Below are 26,640 nucleotides of genomic sequence, written 5' to 3'. Positions count from 1 at the left end.
GGGAACTAGAGAAACATGAACCTAAAAGTCTTCTTGCAGTTGAACATGATGATGTGTGAAGCCAAGATAGCAGGTGTGAAGCCAGAAAGCTGTAGCATCTGTGATGCTGAAGAACAAGGCAGAGATTTTGACATAATGGCAGTACTAGGAAGACAGAGGTTGGGGTTCAGGGTCTCCAAAATTGGAGTGGCCCTGGAAGACAAAGTGGGCTTTCACTTATACCCAAGAAGAACTAAAGTCCAGGAATAAGGACTATACCTGAAAATAACGGCAAATAAAATAGAGACCAGAAATCCATCCTTTACTCTATCAGTCTATCTATAGAGAATTAAATCCTCTATAGAATATGATAATATCATCCAGAGCCTCCACAGTGTTCATATATGGCATTTGTTTTCAGTAGATTAGAAATAACTAGACTTATCAAGAAAAAAGAACAATAACCAAAGCCAAGAAAATAAAGCTATAAGAAAAGATGCTCCAATTATCCATAAATTGTCATTATTTGATAAGTTCTTTAAAACCAGCTGATTAACTACATCAGGAATAATGGAAGATGGAGAATTTCACAAGACAAACAGAATTTACTTTTTATAAAAGAAAAAAATAGAAATTCTAGTAGTTGAAAATAAAGTGATTTAAGCATTCAATTGATGGGTTTATTAGATGATTAGATACCACAGAGAAGAAAATTGGTAAAATGGAATATAGGTCAATTGAAAATATCCACACTGAAGTTCAGAGAAGAAAGAAAAGATACAGAATACAAAAACACCATAAGAAATGAAGGAGAAATGATGAATGGAAGCAGGAGAAGAGAGAGAAAAAGGGGCAGAAGCCATATTTGAAGAAATAAAAAATTATCCAAACAGACAAAAGATATCAAGTCACAGTTTTAAGAAGATTTACATGTCCCAAAGACATGTAAATTCCCAAAGAGAATTAATTCAAAGAACACCATATCTACCCCTAGCATAGTAAAATAGATGGAAACTAAAAAGAGAGAACAAAAACAACTTGTAAAAAGCTTATGGTGAAGGGGAACATTAGTTTCAAAAGCACAACAGTAAATATGAAGTCACCTTTTCAAAAGAAATGGTGGAAGCACGAAGACAATAGAATAATGCTTAAAAAGTTCTGGAAGGAAATAACTTCCAACCTAAATTCTATATAAGCAAAAACATTCTTAAAAAATAAGACTTCAAAAGTGAACACAAAGTCATTTTAAGACAACAAAAACTGAACTTGTTGCTAGCAAAACATATATCAAAGAAATGCAGAAAGCACTCATTCAGGCAAAAGGAAAATGGTTCCAGATGAAAGCATGATAATGCAGGAGGGAATGAAGAACACCAGAAAGGGTAACTATTTGGTTAAATGTAGATGAATATTGACTGTTTAGAACATTAATAACAATGTTTGCAGGGTTTAAAAATTTAGAATTAAAAACTCATAACAAAAATAGCACAAAAGGTGGAAGCAAAGTAAATAGAATTGAAATATTTTAAGGTTCTTGATTGTCAGCTAAGTGAAAAAAATACTGATGTAAGTTATACTATAATAAATAAAGGAGGCATATCAAAATCTCTAGAATACCCAGTAAAAAATCATGAAACAAAATATAACTAAATAGAGGGGAAATTGTGTAATGCAAAACATCAATTAATCCAAAAGAAGGAAAGAAAGAAGGAATGATGGAACAAAGAATGGATAGAACAGAGACAGGTAGTAGTAAACCTAGCTATATTAGAAATTACATTAAATATAAATTCATTAAACATTACAGTTAAAAGATGAAGATTGTCAGATTAAATAAAAATAAAAACAATACCCAAAAGTATGCTGCTTACAAGAAACACAATTTGAATATAGGTATACACAGAAGTTGAAAGGATAAGAATGGAAAAAATATGCTTGTTCATGTACTAACCTGAAGAAACTTGGTAGAGCTATGTTATATCAAGTAAGACAAGAAGTATTACTAGAGGTAAGGGGCTTATTTCTTAATAATGAAATAAGCAATTCAACAGGATGATATAACAATTCCTTATACTTAACAAGGGTAACTAGAAAACATTCAAATGTGTAGAAATTAAGCAGTTCACTTTTTAGTAACTCATGGGTCAAAGAGGAAATTAGAGCTATTTTTAACTGAATGATAATGAAAATACAATACCAGCAAAACTTGTGGAATGTAGGTAAAATATTTGAAGGAAATTTATAGCCTTAAATGCATATATTCAGGCTTATAAAGTTTAGAGGGAGATATGTAGCCTTAAGTGCATATATTAGAAAAGAAGAAAGGCTGAAAAATCAATTATTTAGGAAGCTATAAAAAGAACCACAGATAGATAGCAGAAATCAATGAAATAAAATAGATTAAAAATACGTAAGAGAAGATCAACAATGGCAGTAGTTGGATCTTTAAAAAGGCTAACAAAATTTATAAACTTAGCAAGATTGATGAAATAAAAAGAGAACACAAATTAGCGTTGTCAGGAAAGAAAAAGAATATCATTACAAATCATAAAAATATCAGAAAGTAAGAGGATATTATAAATAACTTCTTGCCTGTAAATTTAACAATTTAGATGAAACGTTCAAACTTATTGGAAAAAACTGATCAAAACTCACACAAGAAAAATAGAAAATATAAATTGTTGTGTGTTTAATACAGAAATCCAATCCTGTAAAGAAAACCATAAACCCAGAAGGAATTACAAGCTAATGCCTCCGTTTATTTAAGAAAGAAATAATGATCTTATACAAACTCTCTGGACGGTAGAGAAAAAAGAAATGTTTTCTAAATTATTTTATAGGGTCGACATAATCTTGACACTGTAACCTGAGAAGGATGTTGTAAGAAAGGGAAATTACAGGCCAGTTTCTCTCGTGAATATAGATGCAGAATTCTAAACTAGACATTAGGAAATTGCATTTAGTAATATGTAAAAGGAACAATGTGTGGGAATCAGGTCTCCCTTCCCCCAAGGATAGCAAGGTTGGGTTAACATTCAAAAGTTAGAAATCAAAAATTGAAAGTGAATAGAGGAGGTACAGGGGTAGTTTAGTGGTAGAATTCTCATCTGCCATGCAGGAGACCCGGGTTCGATTCCCAGTCCATGCACTTCCCAAAAAACAAACGAGCAAAACAAACAAGTTCAGCCAAATGGTGCTGCATAACAGGATACTCGCATGGAAAAATAATGAAATGTTACCCCACCATACAGCATACAAAAAGGGAATAGAAAAATCCCAATAGGTATAAAAAGACATTAGATAAAATTCTGTAAATTTTCATGAGAAACACTTTTAAAATAGGAATAAAACGTAATTTCCTTAATTTAATAAAGGATGTTTAAAAGCTATCTTCAACAAACATCATTTGCAATGGTAAAATACTTAAAGCTTCCTCACGGAGGCAGAAGACAATACAAATTGAACATTGTTCTGCAGGATAGTCTTGGAATAGCAAGACAATTTTGAAGGGCGAAGTTAGAGAACTTACACTAGGAGATATAAAATAGTGTTATATTGGTACAATGAGTGGCATATAGATCAATGGCACAGAAACAGACTCACACCCATGTAGTCACATTATTTATAACAAATAGTGCTAGTAGACTTAGAGTAACCTTTCCAATTAATGGTGCTGGATCAATTGATTTCTCATGGGGGAAAAAAAGAGACAATCATTTTAAGCCCAACTTTACATCTGTAAAAATAAATTCCAAGTTAATTAAATATTTAGGTATGAAAAGTAAAATAAATCTTTTCAAACGTAACATTGGTCATGGCTGGGATTAAACGGGTTACTTAAACAGAACAATCGAGCCGATACACTCATTGTCATTTGACCTAGCATTTTCACTCCTAACTATATACCCAACAAAAAGGAGTATACATGTGCATCAAAACCCACGTGCATGAATAGTTATAGCAGCTTTTATTTTGTAATAGCAAAAAATTCAAAGCACCCTAACAACCCTTTAATAATAGAATGTGTATGTGAATTGTGGTATGTTCTTACAATAGAATGTTATGCAGCAATGAAAATAATGTCTACAATAACATGGATAAATATCACAATGTTAAAGAAGCTTTACACAAAAGAATGCATAATAAATCCATCTGTATGAAAAAATAGGTAAAACTATTTGATAGTAATAGAAGCCTGAAGAATGGTTTCGTTTTATGGATGCTTATTAAATGAAAGGGATAAGAAAGAGGCTTCTGGAGTGCTGAATAATAATGTGAGGCATCCACAATGATTATTATAGGAAAGTAGGAGGCTTATGGGGCCTTTCTTCAGAACTTCTCATAAATAACATAATGCACAACAATCAATCTCCATGGTACCACCTTGATAGGACATTAAATTCAACAGATCTTTGGTTTCAACCGCAACACATTCCTTACAGTCTTAATGTAGACAGTATAGAAAATCATTATTTGAAAAGCCTCCTTAGAAACCAGAACTGTCATTTACACTGATGTGATATCTTTAAGGACTGCGTGTGTACCTTTTCTTTCTGCAAGTAAGAAAACAAGTGCCAAAGAAATTGCAGTGTCTCTGGATCAGAATGCATTTGGACAACATAACTTCTCAGAACAGAAGTGGTCAAATTTTTGTATATTAATCTATCTCTAGCCTCTCCCACTCAAAGTAATTTCATGCAATACCCACTATCTTCAAAGTTTCTGAATACAGAAGTTTGTTCTTGGCATGTTCTTGGTCTTCTGTTCACATGTAATCCTGCCCTTCAGACCTGGGCTGAACATAGGCAAGGCCTTGAAAAACATGCATTTACTTCAAAACTAGCAAAAACTTCTGTATACTTGAAAACCCAAAAGCTCTTGTTAATTTGTGGACTTAAGTCTCAAGCTTACAGCTGGGTGAAGGGGAGAGACAAAAACATCAACAAGCACTGTACGATGCAGGAGTCTACCCCACATTAGAAGGGAGCCTGAAATTCCTGGAAGGTTCCGAAAAGGAAGGGTGTGGTATTAGAAGAGAACCTTCAAGGTGGGAGATTTGATGGAGGTGGCAGAGAAAGGCTTTACATGAAGACAAAACAGTAGGAACAAAGATAAAAAGGCAAGAAAGCAGGAATAGTCCCTTTTGTCTACAGGACATCTTTGAATGCTCCAATAAGAAACTGAATCCACCCCAGAGCTTTTGGAGACTTTTTCAGGGGATAGTCATGACAATAAAATCTTGCTCCAAGAAGGTCAGTCTGACCTGGGAAGGTGGATGCAACTGATCATTGGGAGACTGGTCAGGGGCCTTTGTGTTATTCTAAGTCATAGGACCTGACTCACTAAGGTCATAGTGACATTTGAGGAGAGTGGAATTTGTGGCTTTGGGCTCTGACATGGGGAGAGGCCACTCTGAGAATCCTGTCTACTCGGGAGATCCGGTTGGTGTCATTGACTGCTTGGGCCTATCCCTACCTTCCTCTTCCAGGATTGCCAGAATCTATGTGAATTTGGGAGGTACTTTCAGAAATTCTCTCTAAATGGTGTTACAAAGCTTGGAACAGGGTTTCATTGCTCCAGCAGGTTAGATTCCCTCTCTAAAAATACAAAGTATGTCCAAAACTTTGTGAAGGGTTTTATGAAACAAGCATAAATAAGAACCTAGAAAAAACGATGGAAAACAAACACAGTGAAAAATGCAGTGAATGGTAACTCATCTTAAAGGAAGCACCCCTTGTCCCATTTCATCTTGGGCCTCTTCTCTCCACTCTTGAGCTGCCTTAAGCTTATAGCATAGGATTCCTCCAAAAGAAAAAAGAACCTTAGGAACTGGGACTGGGAGATCAATAGGAATCATAATAACAAAAAGTTCTAACAGCTGCATTTCTCCAATTCTCATTACTTTCTTGCTTTATTGGTGGTTTGAATATGTTATCTGAACAAGCAAAGCCTAAGAATTTTGGTCTTCAGGGACCAGAAATCTTGGTCTGAGGCCAAAGAAAACTTAGTGACATTGTATTGCCAAACCTAAATGCAGCATTGTTAACCAGTTGCTAGAAAGTTCTGACAAAAGTAATCATTTGTAACAGTTGATGAATCAAACGGTAAAATTATCTTTCATTAACTCTTTTAAGCTGTACTGTGTAATTGGGATGCAAAATAATTTTCTCAAAAATAAATATAAGCTTTGTAGACCAATATACTTCGTGTGTATAGTCAGTGTATTAGGACATGCCATCAGAAGAATAGAAAATAAAGAAGAAATTTCACATTGAAGGGAAACTAAATTATTTTTTGTGCTAAAAAGGAATGTAGCCAAAGGTACTTATTCTGAAGATATTTTTGGAGCTACATGTTTCACTTTCACTGACTCTTACAACCTACAAGTATTCTCCCTTTAACCCATTGCCAGGGAATTTGAATCAGTACCAGGTTCAAAGCATCCCAGTTAATATCTGTACATACTTGACTCTTGCAAGGGAAAAAGTTGCTGACCTCCATACCACAACTAACCCCATCCAAAAATTGCATCATGATATCCTTAGGAATCAATTAAGTGTGTTTAGCTTCCAGATAACTGATCGCGTGAAGTCAGTAATATACTGTCTCTTACACACAGACACACACACAAATTGAGCACCTAATATATTTTTGGAACTATCCTAACAGGCTTAGATGTAAATAATCTAGTCCTCCAAGCCACCTTCTAAGATAAATCCAGTAACATTTGGTAAAGGTGAGGCAAAGGGGGGCAAATGCCCAATGTCATACAGCTGCTAATAGCACAGTAGTTCTAGTCAGAACGAAGGTTGGCTGAAACCAGAGCCTATGCTCTCAAACCCGGTCTCTAGCCTCCATGAGAAATAAGTAAACTACCCAAACCACCATCCCAAGCTGCTTCCCCAGTTTTACAACTAACCCAATGTAACTGTTCTTTAATAGAGAAATCCAAGCCTGATCCCAGTAGAAGGTTTTGCCTTAAATTGTATTTCTTCTTCAACTTACCTTTCAAGGATAAACATCTGAACAGAGTGATTTTTCTCAGCTCTGAGGGCAAGATTTTGTGTTCATTTTAAGAGAAAAATCTGTTAAGAAGTATGTTTTCAACCATTTCAAATAGGCCATCCAGACCCAAGAAATTTATTGTAGCTCTTACCACTGTGGCATATGAAATTTCATTTTTGTCAAAGCACCATATCTCAGGAATGATTCATCTGTCATAATGGGGCATATGGACAAAATAACTGTGTTAATGTTCTATTTTCAAAATGGCCCCAGAAGAACTTGATTGGGAAAAAGGAGTGAGAAGAATGAGGAAACTACTGCAGGAGCTATTGGCTGCCCAGCTGTTGGGAAATGTGTAATCTGAACTTGGTGTCTGTTACACTGTGGGCAGGTCATACTCCACCAGGAAGGCCACATGGATGATGGACTGACGCTGCAGAGATGCCAGCGTGAGGAGTCCCAGGCTGCTCGTATCATCCGGAACACAACAGCCTTATTCAGCCAGTTTGTCAGGTAAGTTAGTGCCTTCCTTTTTCCACCTGTCAGCTTCTCTGTGGCCTTACAACCTTCATCACCCTTTTCTAATACTAGGAGTGTTGTCAAGAAAAACCGAACAGCAGCAAAGAGTTTTACAAGAGAGCTTGGAACTAAAACTTCATTCCCATATTTGTGACCTCCTACTGACTTTCTTTGTTTTAACAAATTTCTATGCCAATATATTGGTGTGGTAGTTAGGTTCAGGTGTCAGCTTGGCCAGGTGATTGTGCTTGTTTTTCTGTTATTATGGATGTAAATCATCAGCATGTGCAATTCATCCATGGCTGATTACATTTGCAGCCGACTAAGGGGAGTGCCTTCCACAATGAGTAACATTTAATTTGATTAGCTGGAGGTTTAAAAGAAAGAGGTGAGAAGGGTCCTCGACAGCTCAGCATACCTCATTTCAGCACCTGGAGCTCAGATCTATATGTTTGGAGATGCAGAAAGGAGCCATCCCGGGAAAGGCCATTGGAACCCAGAAGCTGAGAAGGAAGCCCAGTAGATGTCACCATGCCTTCCCATGGGACAGAGAAAGCTAGCTAAAATTTGTAACTAAATAAATCCCCTTTATTAATAGCCAATCCATCTCTGATGTGTTGCAATCTGGCAGCTTTGGCAAACTAAAACAATTGGTTATATTCAGGTTGGTGTGATGAATACACGTGGTTGTCCATAAAATTAAATGAATAGAAGTGGAGCGATTAAATTCGCTTCTGCATTACCATGTAAGAAGGGGAAAAGAGGAAAGAAACGGATCCACTATCTCTGTACTATTTTAAAAGGGCATCTTCATTCAGAAATAGTGCTATGGCTTGTATCAAAATAGATTTGCATTGGAAACCTTGGGTTACCCAGCCATGGCTGAGGCTTAAATAGGAAAAGTATCTGAACTCCCTGCTTGCATCATAATCCCTCCAGGCTCAACAGAACTGTGTGGATCATGCCCACCAATTACCATGAGAAACTAATTCTGTTGTAAACATTGCAGTGTTCCAAGCCACTCTTCTCTTGTAGGAAAATATCTCTAAAGCCGAAAGGATTTAAATTGCATGTGTGAATTTGCATGAAAAGAGAGGTTGTGTTTTTTTTTTATATATATATCCTTTTCTTGCTGTTGAAAGATTGATTCAAGAAATGTGTATTAATTAGGATATAGGCTAAGCTGCTGTTACAGTTCAGGATAATTTTTTTTTCTCTTTTAATACATAAAATAGACACATGGTTTAGGGAAAATAGGCAGCCCTGCTATGGGTTCTCAGGTTCCTTCTTTCTTACTGCTTTGTCGTCTCCTACAGCAGTGGTTTTTAAAGTGATTCCCTGGACTGGTACATCACTATCACCTGGGAACTTGTTAAAAATGCCTATTCTCAGGTTTCACCCAGACCTACTGAATCGGACACCCTGGGAGTGGGGCAAGAGAATAGTTTTAATAAGCCCTCTAGGTGATTCTGATGCATGCTGAAGTTTAATAGCCATAGCTCTGGAATCCACAGACATCTTAACTGTGGCTGTATGTTAAAATCATCTGGGACCTCTTTTAAAAAACACCCTGATGCTGAGGTTACATCTCAAACAAATTGCATCAGAATTTCTGGGGGTGGGATCGATACCAGCATTTTATTAAAGCTCCCCAGTTGATTCTAATGTTCAGACACAGTTTAGAATCACTGGCCTGGTATGTTTTCTTCATCCACATGTTCAAAAATAGCTCCCTAGCAGCCTGTCTGAGTTCTGTCCTGCAAGAAGGGAAAGAAAGAGGAAACTGTGGACAAGTAAACTGCTTTTCTGAAGGGTATGACCCAGAAGTGACATAGTTCACTTTCTTTTACAGTACAGCAGCTAAAACTTAGTCAGATGGCCACTCTTATCTGCATGGAGGTTGAGAAATATCATCTCTGGCTGGATGGCTATGTACCCAGTACAACTCAGAGGGATCTATTACTAAATCAGGGAAGGAGAGAGTGGATAATAGCAGTATTCCTGCCACAGGATGCAAGGGGAGAGTGGATAATAGAGATATTCCTACTACAGGATGCCTGCAAGTCAGTGATCCTTTCTCTACTTTTGGTGTAGCCGCTGATTTCTTGTGATCACTGAGCAAATTATTTCCTCCTTTCTAAGCCTCATCCAGAATATACCTCCTTTTTATATATATATATGTTCTAGATACAAATCCCTTATCAGGTATATATTTGTTCTAGTTTGCTAGCTGCAGGAATGCAATACAGCAGAGGCAGATTGGCTTCAATAAAAGGAGATTTATTTAGTTAACATATAGTTCTTCAGAGGAAAGGCAGCTAACTTTCAGCTGAGGTTTTTTCTTACATGGGAAGGCACAAGGCGATCTGTGCTGGCCTTCTCTCCAGGCCTCTGGGTTCCAGTATCACCCCTGGGTGATTTCTTTCTGCATCTCCAAAGGCCTGGGCTGAGCTGTGAGTGCTGAGATGGGGTATGCTGAGCTGTTTGGGCTGTGCTGTGTTGAACTCTCTCATTTAAGGACCAGCCAATTAAATCAAATGTCATCCATTGCAGCAGGCAGCCTCCTAGCTGACTGCAGATGTAATCAGCAACAGATGAGCTTCACATGCCATTGGCTCATATCCACAGCAATACGACTAGACACCTTCACCTAGCCAAATTGACACCTTGAATCTAACTACCACAATATTTTGTGAATATTTTCTCCCAGGTCACGAAAATTTACACATGTTTTTTTTCTTAAGTTGTTTTACAGTTTTAGGTCTTACATTTAGGTCTTTGATCCATCTTAATTTTTTTGTGTGTGTTAGGTAGAGGCCCCTCACTTTTAAGAAAGGCATAAGGGCAGAGGTTAGGAGATTTGGGGGCCAGATGAATAAAACTTTCCAGATATAGGGTGATGATTCCAGGGTTAGACCAGACTTCATGAAGACTCATGTTGTATGCCACCGTGGTTTTTTTTTTTCGTGTATATCAAACCATTCATTCCGATAGTGTTTTTCTTTCAAGAAACAGCCTATATAATGGGAGAAAATATTTGCAAAATATATATATCTGATAAGGGATGTAGCATATCTGAAGAACTCTTTCAACCTTACCTTTAATAAAAAGACAACCCAATTTTTAAAAACTGGGGAAAAGACATGAATGGACATTTCTCCAAAGAAGATATACATATGTCCAGTACACATGAATAAATATTAAACATCATTAGCCATCAGGAAAATGCAAATCAAGCAGACTTCATACACAATAATATGGCCCTAATTAAAATAAAAGCATTTATAACAGCATTGGTGAGAATGTAGAAAAAGTGGAGACCTCATGCATTGCTTTTGGGAATGTAAGATGGTATAGTCTCTTTGAAAGTTCCTTAAAAGGCTATACCCAGTGTGACTGTATGACCTAGTAATTCAACTCCTAGGTATATAATCATGAGAAATAAAATTATTCCATCCAAAAGCTTGCACTTGAATATTCATAGCAGTATTATCCATAATAGCCAAAAGTGGAAACAACCCAACATTCACCAACTGGGAGGAGATAAATTAAATGGGAATATCAATACAATAGAATATTATTTGGCAGTAAAAAAGAATGAGGCTCCACTTATATGAAATATCTAGAGGAAGCAGATTCGTAGAGACAAGAAGTAGAATATAGGTTACCAGGGACTGGGAAAGGGGAAAACGGGGAGTTACTGCTTAATGGGTACAGAGTATCTGTTTGGAGTGATGAAAAAGGCTTAGTAATGGATGGTAATACATATTGTAATTGCGAGTAACACCTCTAAATTAAAAAATGCTTGATTAAAATGGTTAAAATGGTAAATTTTGTTATATATAAATGCTACCTTAATACAATTTAAAATAGTTTTAAAATGAATGAAGTACTGATACACATTACAACATAGATGAACTTCTAGAAACATTAAGCTAAATGAAAAATGCAGTCATAAAATATATCATATTGTATTATCCTGCTTATTAAAAATGTCAGAAATAGGTAAATCTATAAATACAGGAAATATATTAGAGGTTACCTGCGGCTGGGGTGGTTGTGGGTGTAGAGGAGAGTGACTGCTAATGGGGATGGGGCTTTTGTAGGAGGTGATGAAAAAGTTCTAAAAATTGGAGTAATCACCACACAGCTTGTGAATATGCTAAAAAAAAAATGATGAATTGTACCTTTTAAATGGGTGAATTGTGTCCCAGTAAAGCTGTCATTTAAACAAATGACAGTGGGAGTTACATGCATTACAATGGGAGAAATTATTTATTAAACAGTTTCATTGAGTTATATTTAACATATCATGAAATTCACCCTCTTCAGAGTATGAGTAAATTATATTTACAGATCTGTATAACCATCACCACAATTCAAGTTTAGAACATTCCATCATCCAAAAAATCTTTTATGTCATTAAGTTTACTCCAATTGCCACCACCTGCCCTAGGCTTCTACTAATCTACTTCCTGTCTCAATAGATTTGCCTTTTCTGGATATCTCATGTAAAATAAATCACATAACATATGAAGTGCTGAATTTGGCTTTTTCATTTACCATTTGTTTTTGAGAATCATCCATATTGTAGCATATTCTAGTAGTCCCTTTTTATTGCTGAAAAATATTCTTCCTTTGTATATATGTACACACACACACACCCTATTCTGCTTATATGCTCATCGGTTGATAAAAGTTTAAATGTCCTTTGACATGTATTTTCATTTCTCTTGGGTATATGCTTAGGGATGGAACTACTGAGTTGAATGTAAATCTGTTTAACTTTTTAAGAAACTGAAAAATTGTTTTCCAAAGATGTTTCATTTTACATTCCCCTCGGAAATGTATAAGAATCCAAGCTTCTCCACTTCCATGGCTTCTTTATTGTGTGATTTTTGTATTATAGCCATTCTAATGGATGTGAAGTGATATCTCCCTGTGGTTTAAATTTGCATTTTTAAAATGATTGTTGGTGTTCCACACCTTTTTATGTGCTTATTAGCCACTCATATATTTTTTTAATAAACCGTCTAGTCATTTTATTTTGGATTGTTTTCTGATTGAAATTTGATGATTCTTTGTATCTTCTAGTTACAAGTCCTTTATCAAATTTATGACTTTCAGATATTTTCTGCTGGTCTGTGGCTTTTCTGATTTTTAGTACTGTCTTTTAAGCACAAAAGTTTTTTTAATTTTGAAGAAACCCAATTAACATTATTTTTGTTATGTGTTGTCCTTTTGGTGTCATAGCTAAGAATTATTTTCCTAAATCAAAGTCACAAGATTTTCTCCTCTGCTTTCTTCTACAACTTTTTAGTAATTTGACTGTTTTTTTTCTTTTGTAATTTGGCTTTTATATTTATGTCTATGATCAGTTTTGAATTGGTTTTTCTGTATTAATGGATTGAGAATGGAGTATTAAGGCTCTATTATTGTTGAGTTATCTATTTCTTCTCAATTATGAAGGGTTTTGCTTCACATAATTTGGGGCACTATTTTGCGTGTATATATGTTTATAATAGTTATAGCTTCCTGATTCATTGATTCTTCTATAATCATAAAATGTTCTTTATTCTTTGTGAGCATTTTTTGTCTTCAAGACTTTTTAATAGTCATTCCAGATGTCTTATGTGTAGATTATGATTAGTTTGCCTGGTATATCTTTTTCAATCCTTTTGTTTTCAACCTATTTGCATCTGGGAATCTAAAGTATATCTCTTGTAGATAGAATATATTGAATATATTTTGTTTTTTAACTAGTCTGGCAATCAACCCTTTTTATTAGAGTGTTTACTCCATATGTATGTGGTACAGTTATACATATAGTTGGATTTATGTTCACCATTTTGCTATTTGTTTTCTATGGTTCATGTCCTTTTTGTTGTTCTTTACCTCCTTTACTGCCTTCTTTTGTCTTAGGTATGTTCATGTATACCATTGTAATTCCTTTGTTGTTTTTCCCCTTGTTTTTTTTTAGTTATTTTCTTAGTAATTGCTTTTCAGAACTCAGCAAATATTTAACTTGAAATTATTGACTTCAAATTAACACTAACTTACCAAGTAAAATAAAGCAACTTTGCTCCAATGTTGTTCCATTTCCTCCCTTCTCTTTTCTGTTAATAGTGTCATATATTTTACGTTGTGTTTATGATTAATGCTTTATGCAATTATCTTTTGAATTAGTTATAAGAACAAAAGACAAATGCATACACATACTATCTTATATATTTATATTTTTGTATCTTCTATTTTGTCTTTAATAATTACCTTTTCCAGTGCCCTTTATTTCTTCATGTGGATTCAAACTACTTTCTAGTGTCCTTTTTCTGAAGCCTGAAGGCCTTTGTTTAGTAGTTTTTATAAGATATGCCAGCTAGCAACAAATTCTCTCCATTTTTGTCTGGGAATATCTTTAGTCTCCCTTTATTTTTTTTTTTCAGCATTTTTTATTGTGAAATATAACATATTTACAAAAAAGTAATAAATTTCAAAGTACCTTTTAAGAAGTAGTTCTGGAACAGATTTCAAAGTTTGGTATGGATTGTAGTTCTACAATTTCAGGTTTTTCCTTTTAGCTGTTCCAAGACACTGAAAACTAAAAGAAATATCAGTGTAATGATCCAGGAGTCATACTCATTTGTTAAGTCCTAACTTCTCCTCCTTCTTCTTTGATACATCTCCCAATCTTTAGGGATGTTTGGGTTATGCCCATCCTCACTCTTTTATGTTGAAAAGGGGTGTCGAAATAGGGGAGATGGAACTGGTTGATGTTCTCAGAGAGACTGGCAACTCTGGCTTTCAGGACTTATTTGGCCTAGGAACCACTGGAAGGCTTTATGTTTCTGAAAAGTAAACTTAGTTGTGTGAAACTTTTGTAGGATCTCAGACAGATCTCTGGTTGTTCTTTAAGGTTAAGAGGAATGATGTTGGTTGGGGTTTGGCAAACCTGGTCATTAGCAATATCTAGCTGAAGCGTGTTTAAGAGTAGCCTCCAGAATAGTCTTTTTGACTCTATTTGAACTCTCTTAGCCACTGATACTTTATTTTTCCCTTTTGGTTGGGGAAGCATTGTCAATCCATGGTGCCAAGGCCAGGGTCATCCCAGGAGTCATGTCCCATGCTGCCAGGGAGACTCATACCCTTGGACATCATGTCCCATGTAGTAGGGAGGATAATGATTTTACTTGCAGAATTGGGCTTAGAGGAGCCACATCTGAGCAACAAAAAAGGTCCTCTGGAAGTAACTCTTCGGGATAATTATAGTTAGGCTTAGCTTTTCTACTACAGGAATAGGTTTCTTAAGAGCAAGCCTCAAGATATAGGGCTTGGCCTGTTAACTTGGCAGCCCCTAGTATTTGAAAGAGTATTAGGGATTCCCAGGTGGGAAATTTTAATAGTTCCATATTTTTTCTCCAGTCCCTCAAGGGACTTTGCCAAATTTTTTTAATTAATCTGTCCAATCTGCTCTAGGATGTATCTGGGTATTACATTAAGTTATCCTGAATTACAAGTCCTTGCTCCCATTCTGGGCTCCAGGTATTTGTTTTGTTTAAATGAACTATCCACACAAGTTGAGTTAGATTATGTGCTACAGAAAATTTAGGTTTTGGACAAAATAAAGCTTTCTTCCTTTGGTCTCAGACAGTAGGTGAAGTTCTAAATTCAGACACTGTCATCCTTTACCCTGTATTCTGATTAACTTAGTCACAATCCTATCTACTTCATTCTTACCTCAAACTGAAGTCTCATTTCTTTTTCAGTTTCTTTAACAGTTGTTGTATTCAGCAATACTAACTTTCAGAGCTGCAGAACTCCAAGTGTGAGTCTTAGAGGTTGCATAGGTATCCACAGTTCCAGGGAAATACCAGGTTATACCTATGTAGCACAGCATCTCAGAATCTAGAAATAACACTGAAAGCTCAGGAATAATTGTGAGTGTTATAAGAGCTTACAGTCTAGGCCCCAATTTTCTTAGAAGTGTTTTCTAAAAGAAACCATACAGTATTTGTCCTTTCGTTTCTGGCTTATTTTGCACAACATAATGTCCTCAAAGTTCATTCACCTCGTTGCATGCCTCAAGACTTTGTTCCTTTCTGTAGCCGCACAATATTTCATCATATGTATACTCAACAGTTCGCCTTTCTGCTTCTCAGTCATCATACCCTTCAGCCACTTCCAGTCATTGGTCCTCATGGCTGATGTTCAAAATAAACTATCCAGGTCTTACAGTACCCTCACTTAGTTGTACAATAATCATTCCTCTCAATTTTAGACCATTTTAATTGCTCCAAAAAGAAAAATAACAGATAAACATACCCTCACCAAAGAGAAAATCCAAAACTCCCCTTAACTCTTGACCACCCCCAATTATTTAACCCTTGTTTTGCTGTGGCACTGATGTCTTCCTGTTAAATATAGTCCATAGCATGCAGTAGTAGTTCTCCCCCTATATCCCTCTATTATAGAATCTGTACGAGATTTATACCTTTGAAGTGGCTCATGAAAAAAACTTATTTATATTTATAGTGTTAATTGGTGAGGTACATGGCTCTATACAACCCCTTTCATCATATTCACCTTCAATATGGAATGTTATTTACAACCCCACTAATGAACTACCATCGCTTCTATCCATTTCTGTACATTTAGCTCAACCTCATTAGGTAACCATTCACCTATCTCTAGCTTCTGTGTATCTCTAGGTCCCCTATATTCTACATTATAAGACTCTGAGTTTACTTTTATCAAGGCCATACAGTATTTATCCTTTTGTGTATGGCTTATTTCACTCAGCATTGTGTGCTCAAGTTTCATCTGTTTTATCATATGCAGCAGGATGTCATTTCGTCCTACTGCTGCATAATATTCCATCATATATGTAACACATTTTGTTTATCCACTCATCTGTTGATAGGCACTTGGATTGTTTCCATCTTTTGGCAACTGTGAATAATGCTACTATGAACATTGCTGTGCAAATGTCTATTTGTGTCACTGTCATAAGGCAACTTAATATTGAGTTTTCTGAAGAACTGCCAAACTATCTTCCACAGTGGCTGTACATTCCCAACAGCAATGAATAAGTGTTCCAATTTCTCCACATCCTCTCCAACATTTGTAGTTTCCTGTTTGTTTAATAATAGCCTTTATTGTAAGTGTGAAATATCTCACTGCAGTTTTGATTTGCATTTCCCTTATAGCTAATGAAGATGAACATTTCTTCATATTTTTTAGCCATTTGTATTTGCTCTCCACAAAAAAAAAACTCTATTCATATCTTTTGCCCATTTTATAATTGAGTTGTTTGTTCTTTTATTGAGTTGTATGATTTATTTATAATTACTGGATATCAACCCCTTAACCGATAAGTGATTTTCAAATATTGTCTCCTACTGAGTTGGCTGCCTCTTCACCTTTTTGAGAAAGTCTTTTAATGCACTGAAGTATTTGAGTTTGAGGAATTCCTATTTATCTATTTTTTTCTTTCATTGCTTGTGTTTAGGTGTAAAGTTTTTAAATTACCTTTTATTACTAGGTCTTGAAGATGTTTCCGTATATTTTTTCCTAGGAGTTTTATGGTACTGACTCTCATATTTAAGTCTTTGATCCACTTTGAGTTAATTTTTGTTTAAGGTGTAAGGTAGGGATTCTTTTTCATCCTTTTGGCTATTGATATTCAGTTCTCCCATGCCCATTTATTGTGTCCCAGTTTAGTCGATTTTAGGTCCTTGTTAAAGATCAACTGACCATAGATTTGGTGGTCAATTTCCACACTCTCAGTCCAATTCTATTGATCAGTGTGTTTATCTTTATGCCAGTACCATGTTGTTTTGACTTCTGTGGCTTTATAATAACCTTTAAAATCAGAAAGTATTAAATGTATTTCCACTTAGTTCTTCATTTTAGAATATTTTTGGCTATTTGAGGTCTCTTTCCCTTCCAAATAAATTAGATAACTAGTTTTTCCAAGTCTTCAAAGTAAATTGCTAGAGTTTTGATTGGTGTTTCATTGAATCTGTAGATCAATTTGTGTAGAATTGACTATTTTTTGAGGGGTTTTACAACAGAAATTTATTAACTTACAATGTATAATTCTTAGGCCATGAAAATGTCAACTCAAGGCATCAACAGGGCAATGCTTGGATTCTTCTTTTTTTTAATTGCGAAATTGTCACACTCATACATTCTATACATGGTGTACAATCAATGGCTCACGATATCTTAGAACATTTGCATCACTCCAGAAAAAGATAGAAGAAAAAACTCATACATACCATACCCCTTACCCCTCCCTCTCATTGACCATTAGTATTTCCATCTACACAATTTGTTGTACTCCTTACCCCTCCCCCCATTATTTATTTATTTTTGTCTATATTTCTTTACTCATCTGTCCATACCCTGGATAAAAGAAGCACCAAGACATAAGTTTTTAAAAATCACACAGTTATGCCTTTATACAATCATCTTCAAGAATCAAGGCTACTGGAACACAGCTCAACAGTTTCAGGTATTTTCCCCCAGTCACTCCAATACACCCTAAACTAAAAAAGGATAGCTATGTAATGCATAAGAAAAACCTCTAGGATAACCTCTTGACTCTGTTTGAAATCTCTCTGCCACTGCCACTTTGTATCATTTCTCTCACCCCTGTTTGGTTAAGAAGGGTTTCTCAATCCCTTGAGGCCAGGTCTTGGCTCAGGCCAGGAGTTCTGTCCCATATTCTCAGGGAGATTTATACCCCTGGGAGTCAATCCCACAAAGGGGGGATGGCAGTGTGTTCACCTGCCAAGTTGGCTTAGAGAGAAAGCCCCATCTGAGCAACTAAAGAGGTTCTCTGGGTGTGATTCTGAGGCCTTATTTCATGTGAGCTTAGCCTGTCCTTTGCAGGATTAAGTTTCATAGGGGCAAACCCCAAGATTGTGGATGCTGCCTATTAATTTGTTCGTCCCCACTGCTTGTGAGAATATCAGAAATTCTCCAAACGGGGAAGTTGAATATTTCCTCCTTTCTCCCCAGCCCTCCAAGGGGACTTTGCAAATACTTCTTTATTCATGCCCACATTACTCTGGAATATATTGGGGCATCACAGTAACCTGGACAGACCAACAAGATCTCATGCCCTATTCAAGATTCCATGTACTTATGTTGTTCAACTAAACTGACCATACAAGATAAATTAGGTAATGCACTACCCAAAATGTAAATTTCCCATCAAATAAACATCTCTCCCTTTGGTCTCACAGAAGTTGAAGTTTTAAAATATGGACTATATCGTCGTATGCTGATTTACATTAGTCCTATCCATATTAGCTTCATTCATATCTCTCTCTACTCAAAGTCTGATCCCTTTTTCAACTTTTTAAACAATTTCTGTATGGGGTAATGTTAACTTTCATAGCTTCAGAGCTCTAACTCTGAGTCTCAGATGTCACATAAATGCTTGAAGTTTCTGGGAGTGACCAGGTTATATACAGACAGCTCTGTATCATGGAATTAAGAACCCCTGAAGATATGTGACTGCTGTAAGACCTTACAGTCTAGGACACTTTACAATAGGCCCCAACCTGATAATCCATATTCTTGACTTCACCAAGTTTTATATTATAGTCAGTCCATACAACTGAGGCATGATAATATGTCTTCTTGTTCCTGACATTTCATTCACCATATAGTCCATAAGGTTCATACACCTAGCTGCATGCCTTACAACTTCATTCTTTCTTGTGGCCACCCGGTAGTCCATTGTATGGTATATACACAAAGAATCCATACTCCTCCCCCATGTTGCCCCTCCTGTTGACATTTAGTTTTGGCACAATGTCTTTCCCACAATTCTCTTTTGCTGGCCAGTCTGCATCAGACTGGCTCCAATCTGCATCAGACTGGCTCCAATCTCCATCTCCCCCCACTGTCAAAAAGAAGGCCACCCAGAATCTGTCAAAACCCAGGTGCCCACAGCAGCCTTTCTCAGGGATTGGGGCAGGCACTGTGCAGTGGCTAGAAGGTCTCTGTGCACAGGCAAACCAAGTCTGCTGGCTTCCCAGTTCCCCACAGGAGGTCCTGGCTGCAGAGCTGAGAGGGAAGATCTCCCAAGCTAGCTGCAGTTCCCCCAGGAGTGAAGGAACCCGCTCCTTTCTGCACGCCATCACTTGGAGTCACGACCTAGTATACTCACCCTGTTCTCTCCATCCCAATTTCTCCATCCCAATTTCTGTTCTCTCCATCCCAATTTCTCCACTTTTTCATCCAGGACCTAGCTATACGGTGTAGAAAACTCTCTGGACACACTCACCCTGAAACTGCTGCCCCAGTCACTTTTCTGTCACTTCTCTAGTTGTTCCATGGAGCAGGAGTGAACTCACCCTGTCTTAACCTGCCATCTTTTAGTCTTCTCACTTTTAAAGGCCCCCTTCATTTTAAAAGGATAGTTTTGCTCAATATAGAAGCCATGGCTATGGCTTCTTGTTTTTGATGGAAAGTCAGCTGTTAATCTTATTGAAGTTCCCTGATACATGACAAATTGTTTTTCTCTTGTTGCTTTCAAGATTTTCTCTTTGTATTTGGCTTTTAACAGTTTAACTATGATATATCTAGGTTCAACTCACTTTATGTTTTTCTTACTTGATATTTGTTGAGCTTCTTGAGTGTGTATTTTAATGTTTTTATTCAAATCTGGGATGTTTTCAACCATTGTTCCTTCAAATACTTTTTTTGCCATTTTTCTCTCCTCTCCTCTGAGGACTCTCATTATGTATATGTTGGTCTGATTCATGGTGTCCCACAGGTCTCCGAGTCTCTGTTGATTTTTCTTCCTATTTTTCACATTGGATTGTCATTAATGATCTACTTTCAAGTGCACCCATTTCTCTTCTGCCAACCCAGATCTCTTGTTAAGTCCCTCTAGTGATTTTTTTCCATTCTAGTTATTGTATTTTTAAACCCCAGAATTTACATTTGATTCTTTAGTCTCTTTATTGATATTCTCTATTTGATAAGTCCTTGTTGTCATAATTACCCCTAATTTCTTAATCATGATTTCTTTTAGCTCTTGGAAAATACTTATAATAGCAAATTTGAAGTCAGCATCTGGCCCCCTTAGAGACAATTTATATTAACTGCTTTTTTTCCCCTATGAGTAAGCCATATCATTTTAAAACTTAATGTTGAACTCTTAAGCTTTTAGATAAAATATTGCAGCATCACACCACCAAATATCATTGTTGTTGCTGAGTTTTTAGTAGCTTACCTGAACTAATTCTGTCTCTTCTGCAATGTGAAGCTGCTGAGGCTTCTGTTCACTTTTTTCCTCCATGGATCTACATAGCTTAGTGTCAGTCAGTGTCTGGTCAGTCGTTGTGCTTAAACATCGTGAACCAGTATGGCTTCCACCCTTTGCCAGTGACTCTATAAAACATTCAAAGTTCAGGTATTTTATAAGTCTATACTGGATTTTACTTTCTGCTTACACAGGTACTCATTTTTAGCCAGAAATGAAGAAATAGCTAAGTTCCTCCCCAGTCACTTCTGAGTATGTGTGTGGCCTTGTACATAGCCCACCCCACCCTGTTAGAATTTCTGACCCATGAAGTTGGAAGTTGGATAGAAATAGCCCCAGACTGAAACACCACAGACCCCCACTGTTCCTAACAAGATCCAGGAATTTTTTTTAATAATTCAATTTGTTATATGGCTTTGGTCAATTCCTAGAGGCCTGAAATAGTAGTTTTTGACAATTTTGTCCAATTTTATCATTGTTTATTGGGAGAAAGGATTTGCTGAGCTCCTCACTTAGCTATTCTGGATGTCCCTCCCTGAAAGGAGAAATTTTTAATTCTTCTAGCCACATGATATTTTAGAAGAAAATGAGACTAATAAAAAATAAATCAAGTTGACAGGTAGGGGCTGAAAAATCATAGTACCTGAGTTTTGCAAGAATTGGGACTGGAAGGAAGAGAAAAGAACTTAGAATTTTCTTTTCTCTCTCTTTTGAGAAACCAACAGTGCATGCTCTATACCAATGGAAACAAGGAGGAGTGGATGGCCTTCCAGGAGAGCAAATTAAGGTTAAAGGAATAGGAAGGAACAAGAAGAGCAGTAAAGAAGGAAAAGTTAATGTTTCTTTGTACTGATTCATCCTCCTCTGTACAGTTGCTTGGAGAACTGTCCAGTAGGACAAATGGACAAAGTGATAGATCATGGAATCTCAGTAATCCCACCGAAGAAAAGATGCTGGCTAGTTGCCCTCTGAGTTTAACCTTAGGAGTAAAACAATATATAAATAAAGGGCTATGGTAAATATTCTGGATCACCTAGAATCTTACTTGAAGTTAACAAAAGAAATGACACAGGTACAAGAATGTAGTGGGACAGTGACTGTGCAGAGTGGAAGAAGACTGAAATGAGATAGGTGCCAATTGTTATTTTTGAATTGAGGCATTATCTTGTCTTCTGGGTCTTCATGCCGAGGTTTTTAGAGTAGAATGTGAGCACCATCATGCTGTTGAGAGGTCCTGTGTACTTTGATCACTGTTCCCAGTGTCTGGCATGCAGTATGTGCTCTGTTTTGATGGAACAAGGGATGTGTGTCAGTAGAGTAGAGAACTATTATATTGATGTTTCTGAAAGGAGCAAGATGAAATGATCAGCAATGAGAATCCACCAAATGAAATATCAGACCCTGAAGGACCCTGGCAATCATAAAGTATATGTTTACCGTTTTCCAGGTGTGGAGGTGAAACACAGGAGACCTAGGAGCACTCCAGTGTCTCATGGTTAATGGGAATGACAAAACCAAAACCTGGGTTTTCCAATGGCTTGTGTCATGTTTATGCTGTTCCATCATGGCCTCTGTGGAACTGCAATTTTGGGCTCTGAGTAATTGAGAATTGGATGAATGTGTACACAACATCAGAGCTTTTCCTTGGTGGTGCTAAGAAAAGATTGTCATCAAGCCCTAAAGCAAAGACTCAATAGGCTCTGAAAACACTCAGGCTTTGAGATGAAAATAATTCCAATTTTGAATAAAAAATGCCAACTGCATGCAAAGAGGGAACAACACTACTGGATGAAAAAAAAATGCCTACAAACCTTTTGCTTTATCTTTTCTTATTACAGGAAGACACAGTTTTTAGTAACCGTCCTTAGTATCTCTAGTAAATTCAAAATGCTTTAAAGAAAAAAGAAAGCAGATATTGGGCATGGAAATATTGAGAAAAAGTGTATTCATCCCTTTGTGAATCTAGAAGTGGGAAGTCACATCTGATTGGATTTTGTGTTTCCAAACCTTCCCCTCATGTCCTCATGTCGTTCTCTTCCCCACTGTCTGTATCCAATAATATTCCAGAGAGATGGCTCGTTACTGAGCATCTCGAATGCCAGGTTCTGCAGAAGTGGAGTGCACACTGATGAAAGACATACACCCCTACCTGTAATAACCTTCATCCAGTAGTGTTGTTCTCTCATTGCATGCAGTTGGCATTTTTTATTCAAAATTGGAATTATTTTCATCTCAAAGCCTGAGTGTTTTCAGAGCCTATTGAGTCTTTGCTTTAGGGCTTAATGACAATCTTTTCTTAGCACCACCAAGGAAAAGCTCTGATGTTGTGTACACATTCATCCAATTCTCAATTACTCAGGGCCCAAAACTGCAGTTCCACAGAGGCCATGTCTGTTTCCTTCTTCTTCTCTTTAACCTTTCCTTTTGAGAGTGCTCACTGTTAAACCCCTCATGGGATTGAGAAGATGAAGAGTCACTTTGCTATCTTTGGGAGTTTGCAGTGTCTTGGTATCAAAGGGATTAATCACAAGGTTTAGGAATCTTAGAAAGACCTACAGAATAGGAGAAGTATGATAGTTGGGGCGGGGCGGGGCACTGAGGCACAGAGGAAGGATATTGATAAATGGGGAACACTGAGAAAGAAAAGGAGGAAATAGAGGGGGGCCACATGGGGAGAAGAGGATCAGAAGGAGGGACACAGAGAGTGAAAGAGATATTAACATATGGGACAGGGAAAGCTGAGGTATGTGTGTACATGCATAGAAAATATTAAGAGAAAAGCCCATGCAGGGATATGAAAGAGAGACAGAGAGAAAGAAGACAAAACTATAGGCGGTGGGAGAGACCAAGTTATAGAAACCCTCCCAGCCTTATGTTTAACCTATTCCAAGAGAAGTGTGATAGTTTGAAAGAATGAAGGTTTGATATGTTTATTTAATTTTTTTTTCTTTAAAAAGAAAAAGCTATAGCAGACATCAAGGATAAATGTAAAGGAAGCATCTGCTACAGTAATAGAAAAGTCACTCACTATTCAAATTCTCTCTTTGGAGTAAGTAGAAATTGTCATTTGGCATTTAGTGAGGGCCTGTTTGGCACTAGGTGCTGAAATATCACAGCAGTTTTCATAGAATGGGTTATAAATTGCTTAAAAGTAAGGCTAAAGGGAGTCATTTCTCTTTACTTATAAAATGGTTTGAAAATCAAATCTGAATATTCTTTCCTATTGCTCTATTGGTAGTAAATTTCATTTTGTAACCATTCCTGTAGCAAGTACCTCAGGAAGCAGTTCTTGCAGCCAATGTGGGTAATGATGTTCATTTTGGGACATAATGAATGCTTGTTAGAACCCCTGCTGGGGGCTCCATGCCTCAGTGAGGTTGATTTCTTGGTTTTTAGTGGAAACAATCGCACAGCTGCCCCCGTCACCCTGCCAATAGAGGAGGTCCTCCAGACACTACAGGACTTGATTGCCTACTTCCAACCTCCAGAAGAGGAGATGCAGCATGAAGACAAACAGAACAAGCTCCGCTCACTCAAAAACAGGCAAAATCTTTTCAAGGAAGAGGTAAATGGAAAAAAATTAAAAGTTGATATTCACTTTGTGTCCAGAGGTAAAATTTAGCTGCATTTCAACATTGTTTCTACGCCTGCATGTCTTTATGAAAGAGCCAGAAAATAAGAAAGAGAGAAAGCTGGGAAGAAAAGAGTAAATTGGAAGCTGACCTTCTCTTTTAGCAACCCTTGTTACATTAGCCATGGTTGGCACACTTGAACTAGGTTGCATCTCTCAAAATTTGGTGGCATGTGTGTCAAAATCTGTTTTCAATGAGTCTCAGCTGTTAGAATGTGGCATTGGATGGGGTTCTCAAGTTTTAGAAGACATCAGAATCACTTAGGAAACCTGTTAGAAAAATAGGGAAGCCCAGGTTCCACCACATGAGAAATGCCTGGAAAGCAGATGTTGCTAGGTCTTACACAAGACCTAGAACTTCTGAGTTGCTGGAGTTGGGGCTGGACATGGAGAACACACTAAGTGGGGAGTCAAGGTCCCTAGGTCCTAGTTCTGGCTATGGCCCTCGCTGTCTGTAACCCAAGATAAGTCACAAGCCTTCCCCAGACTTGGAAGTGTTGCTCTGGCATTAACAGGCATTGGTTGTTCTGCAACCTTCCATGCATGAGAACAGGGCTTGTCCCTTGGGCATCTCCCAAGTTAGTGATGTGGGATGCAGAACCATCCCTGCTCAGTTTCCTGATCTAAGCAGACTTTGACTCAGGGGACATTCTGTATGCCTTATAGGTTACTGAAACTACATTTATTATCGCAACACAGACATTTTTTTACTGAGTGGCACATTACTGTAAATTAGCTGGAAAAGTCATTGCTGATCCTCTTATAGTATTACCTCCAAATCTTACCCTTCTTTTGTGGGAGTGGAGGAACAAGCATAATTTTCTTCTGTGACTGGATGGATTTTCTTGAGCTTATTGGAGATTTAAAAGAAAAATAGATACTATGTTCAGGACTGTTTCTGGGTGAGTCAGAATAATTTCACATCAGACTGAGGGCAGGCTTTTGTAAGATCATTTACACTTCCTCCTCAGTATGTCCTTGGTTTGAATTAAACACATGGGGACAAACCCATCAGAAGAGATTGCTGATTCACTCCCAAAATGGATGCTATTTAAGTCTCTAAGACATAAAAATTCGTGTTTTGTTTTGGGAGTCAAAAATGAGACATAACTGACACCATGAAGGTCTATTGCAATTACATTTTACCATTATCGGCTTTAAAAGGTGAATGATTTGGGAGGGAAAGAGCCAAAAGGATTCTGCTTTCTTAATCAGGACATTTAACTTTCCCCTAATTCTCCTTCTCAGGGAATGTTGGCCCTTGTGTTAAATTGCATTGATCGCTTAAATATCTACAATAGCGTGGCACACTTTGCAGGGATCGCAAGGGAAGAGAGTGGCATGGCCTGGAAAGAAATTCTGAACCTCCTGTACAAATTGCTGGGTAAGTACACAGAACCCTCTCCCTGGGAAGATTCTGAGGGTGGTATGTATAGGATTTTCACATGAGAAACCAAGGTTATCATCCAGCCTCATTCCTTGGAAGCCCTTTCTTAACCATTTGAGGAACCCAGCTGTTCATTCTAACCGGTAGCTAATTGTACTTTCCAAATTTGGAGCAAGAAATCAGATAGTGGAGAGTGGAAGTAGAGGAAAATCAGTTTTTCCATAACTACCTCGTGAAACCCTGTATAGTTACTTAAGCTTTCTTAACCTCAGTTTCCTTATCTTTAAAATGAAGGAACAGGGCGGGTCACAGGGGTTCAGCAGGCAGAGTTCTCACCTGCCATGCCAGAGACCGGGGTTTGATTCCCGGCACCTGCCCAGGAACAAGACTAGAACATGTCTATGGAGTCTTCCAGTTCTAAGATTCTGAAAAGATATCATATCTGTACTTTAAGGGTGGATACTATCTTCCCACCTTTCACTTCCCACTTACCAGACAGATAGGATTCCACAGCTCTGACTGGTTATTTCATTTTGTAGGAAAGAGGAAGTCAGAGGGAGTAAGATTGTTTCAGTCTGTCTTCTCAAAACACTAAGTGTGTGTGATGATGTTTTCCTGCCTGCTGTAAATATTTGCATGATGGGAGGTAGGCAGTGTGAAGACAGTGTCAGCCTGTGCAGAACTGTGACTGCCAGTGATCAGACATTGTGTCAAGGCAGCCCATGAAGGCCTTCCTCTAATGTGTGTGTCCATTGAGAGGAAACCCATAGAAAGTTGGGCAGGCCAGCTAGGATTCCAGAGAAATCCATCTGCAGTCATCCTCAGTGATAAGGGTCA

General features: G+C 37.3%; 1 protein-coding gene across 5 annotated transcripts in view; it reads left to right on the top strand.

Annotated features, from left to right (window-relative positions):
- Positions 1 to 26,640, top strand: part of RYR3 (ryanodine receptor 3) — a 498,481-nt gene that overhangs the window by 241,697 nt on the left and 230,144 nt on the right. For all 5 annotated transcript variants that reach the window (XM_077127361.1, XM_077127358.1, XM_077127359.1 and 2 more), the window contains exons 12-14: positions 7,376 to 7,497; positions 24,182 to 24,350; positions 25,665 to 25,800. In XM_077127361.1, coding sequence (XP_076983476.1) covers positions 7,376 to 7,497; positions 24,182 to 24,350; positions 25,665 to 25,800 — 427 coding nt within the window. The remainder of the gene's footprint in view (positions 1 to 7,375; positions 7,498 to 24,181; positions 24,351 to 25,664; positions 25,801 to 26,640) is intronic.

The sequence above is a fragment of the Tamandua tetradactyla genome, chromosome 14 (genome assembly GCF_023851605.1).
Source record: "Tamandua tetradactyla isolate mTamTet1 chromosome 14, mTamTet1.pri, whole genome shotgun sequence".
Classification (NCBI taxonomy): domain Eukaryota; kingdom Metazoa; phylum Chordata; class Mammalia; order Pilosa; family Myrmecophagidae; genus Tamandua; species Tamandua tetradactyla.
This window is presented reverse-complemented; position numbering and strand designations above follow the sequence as displayed.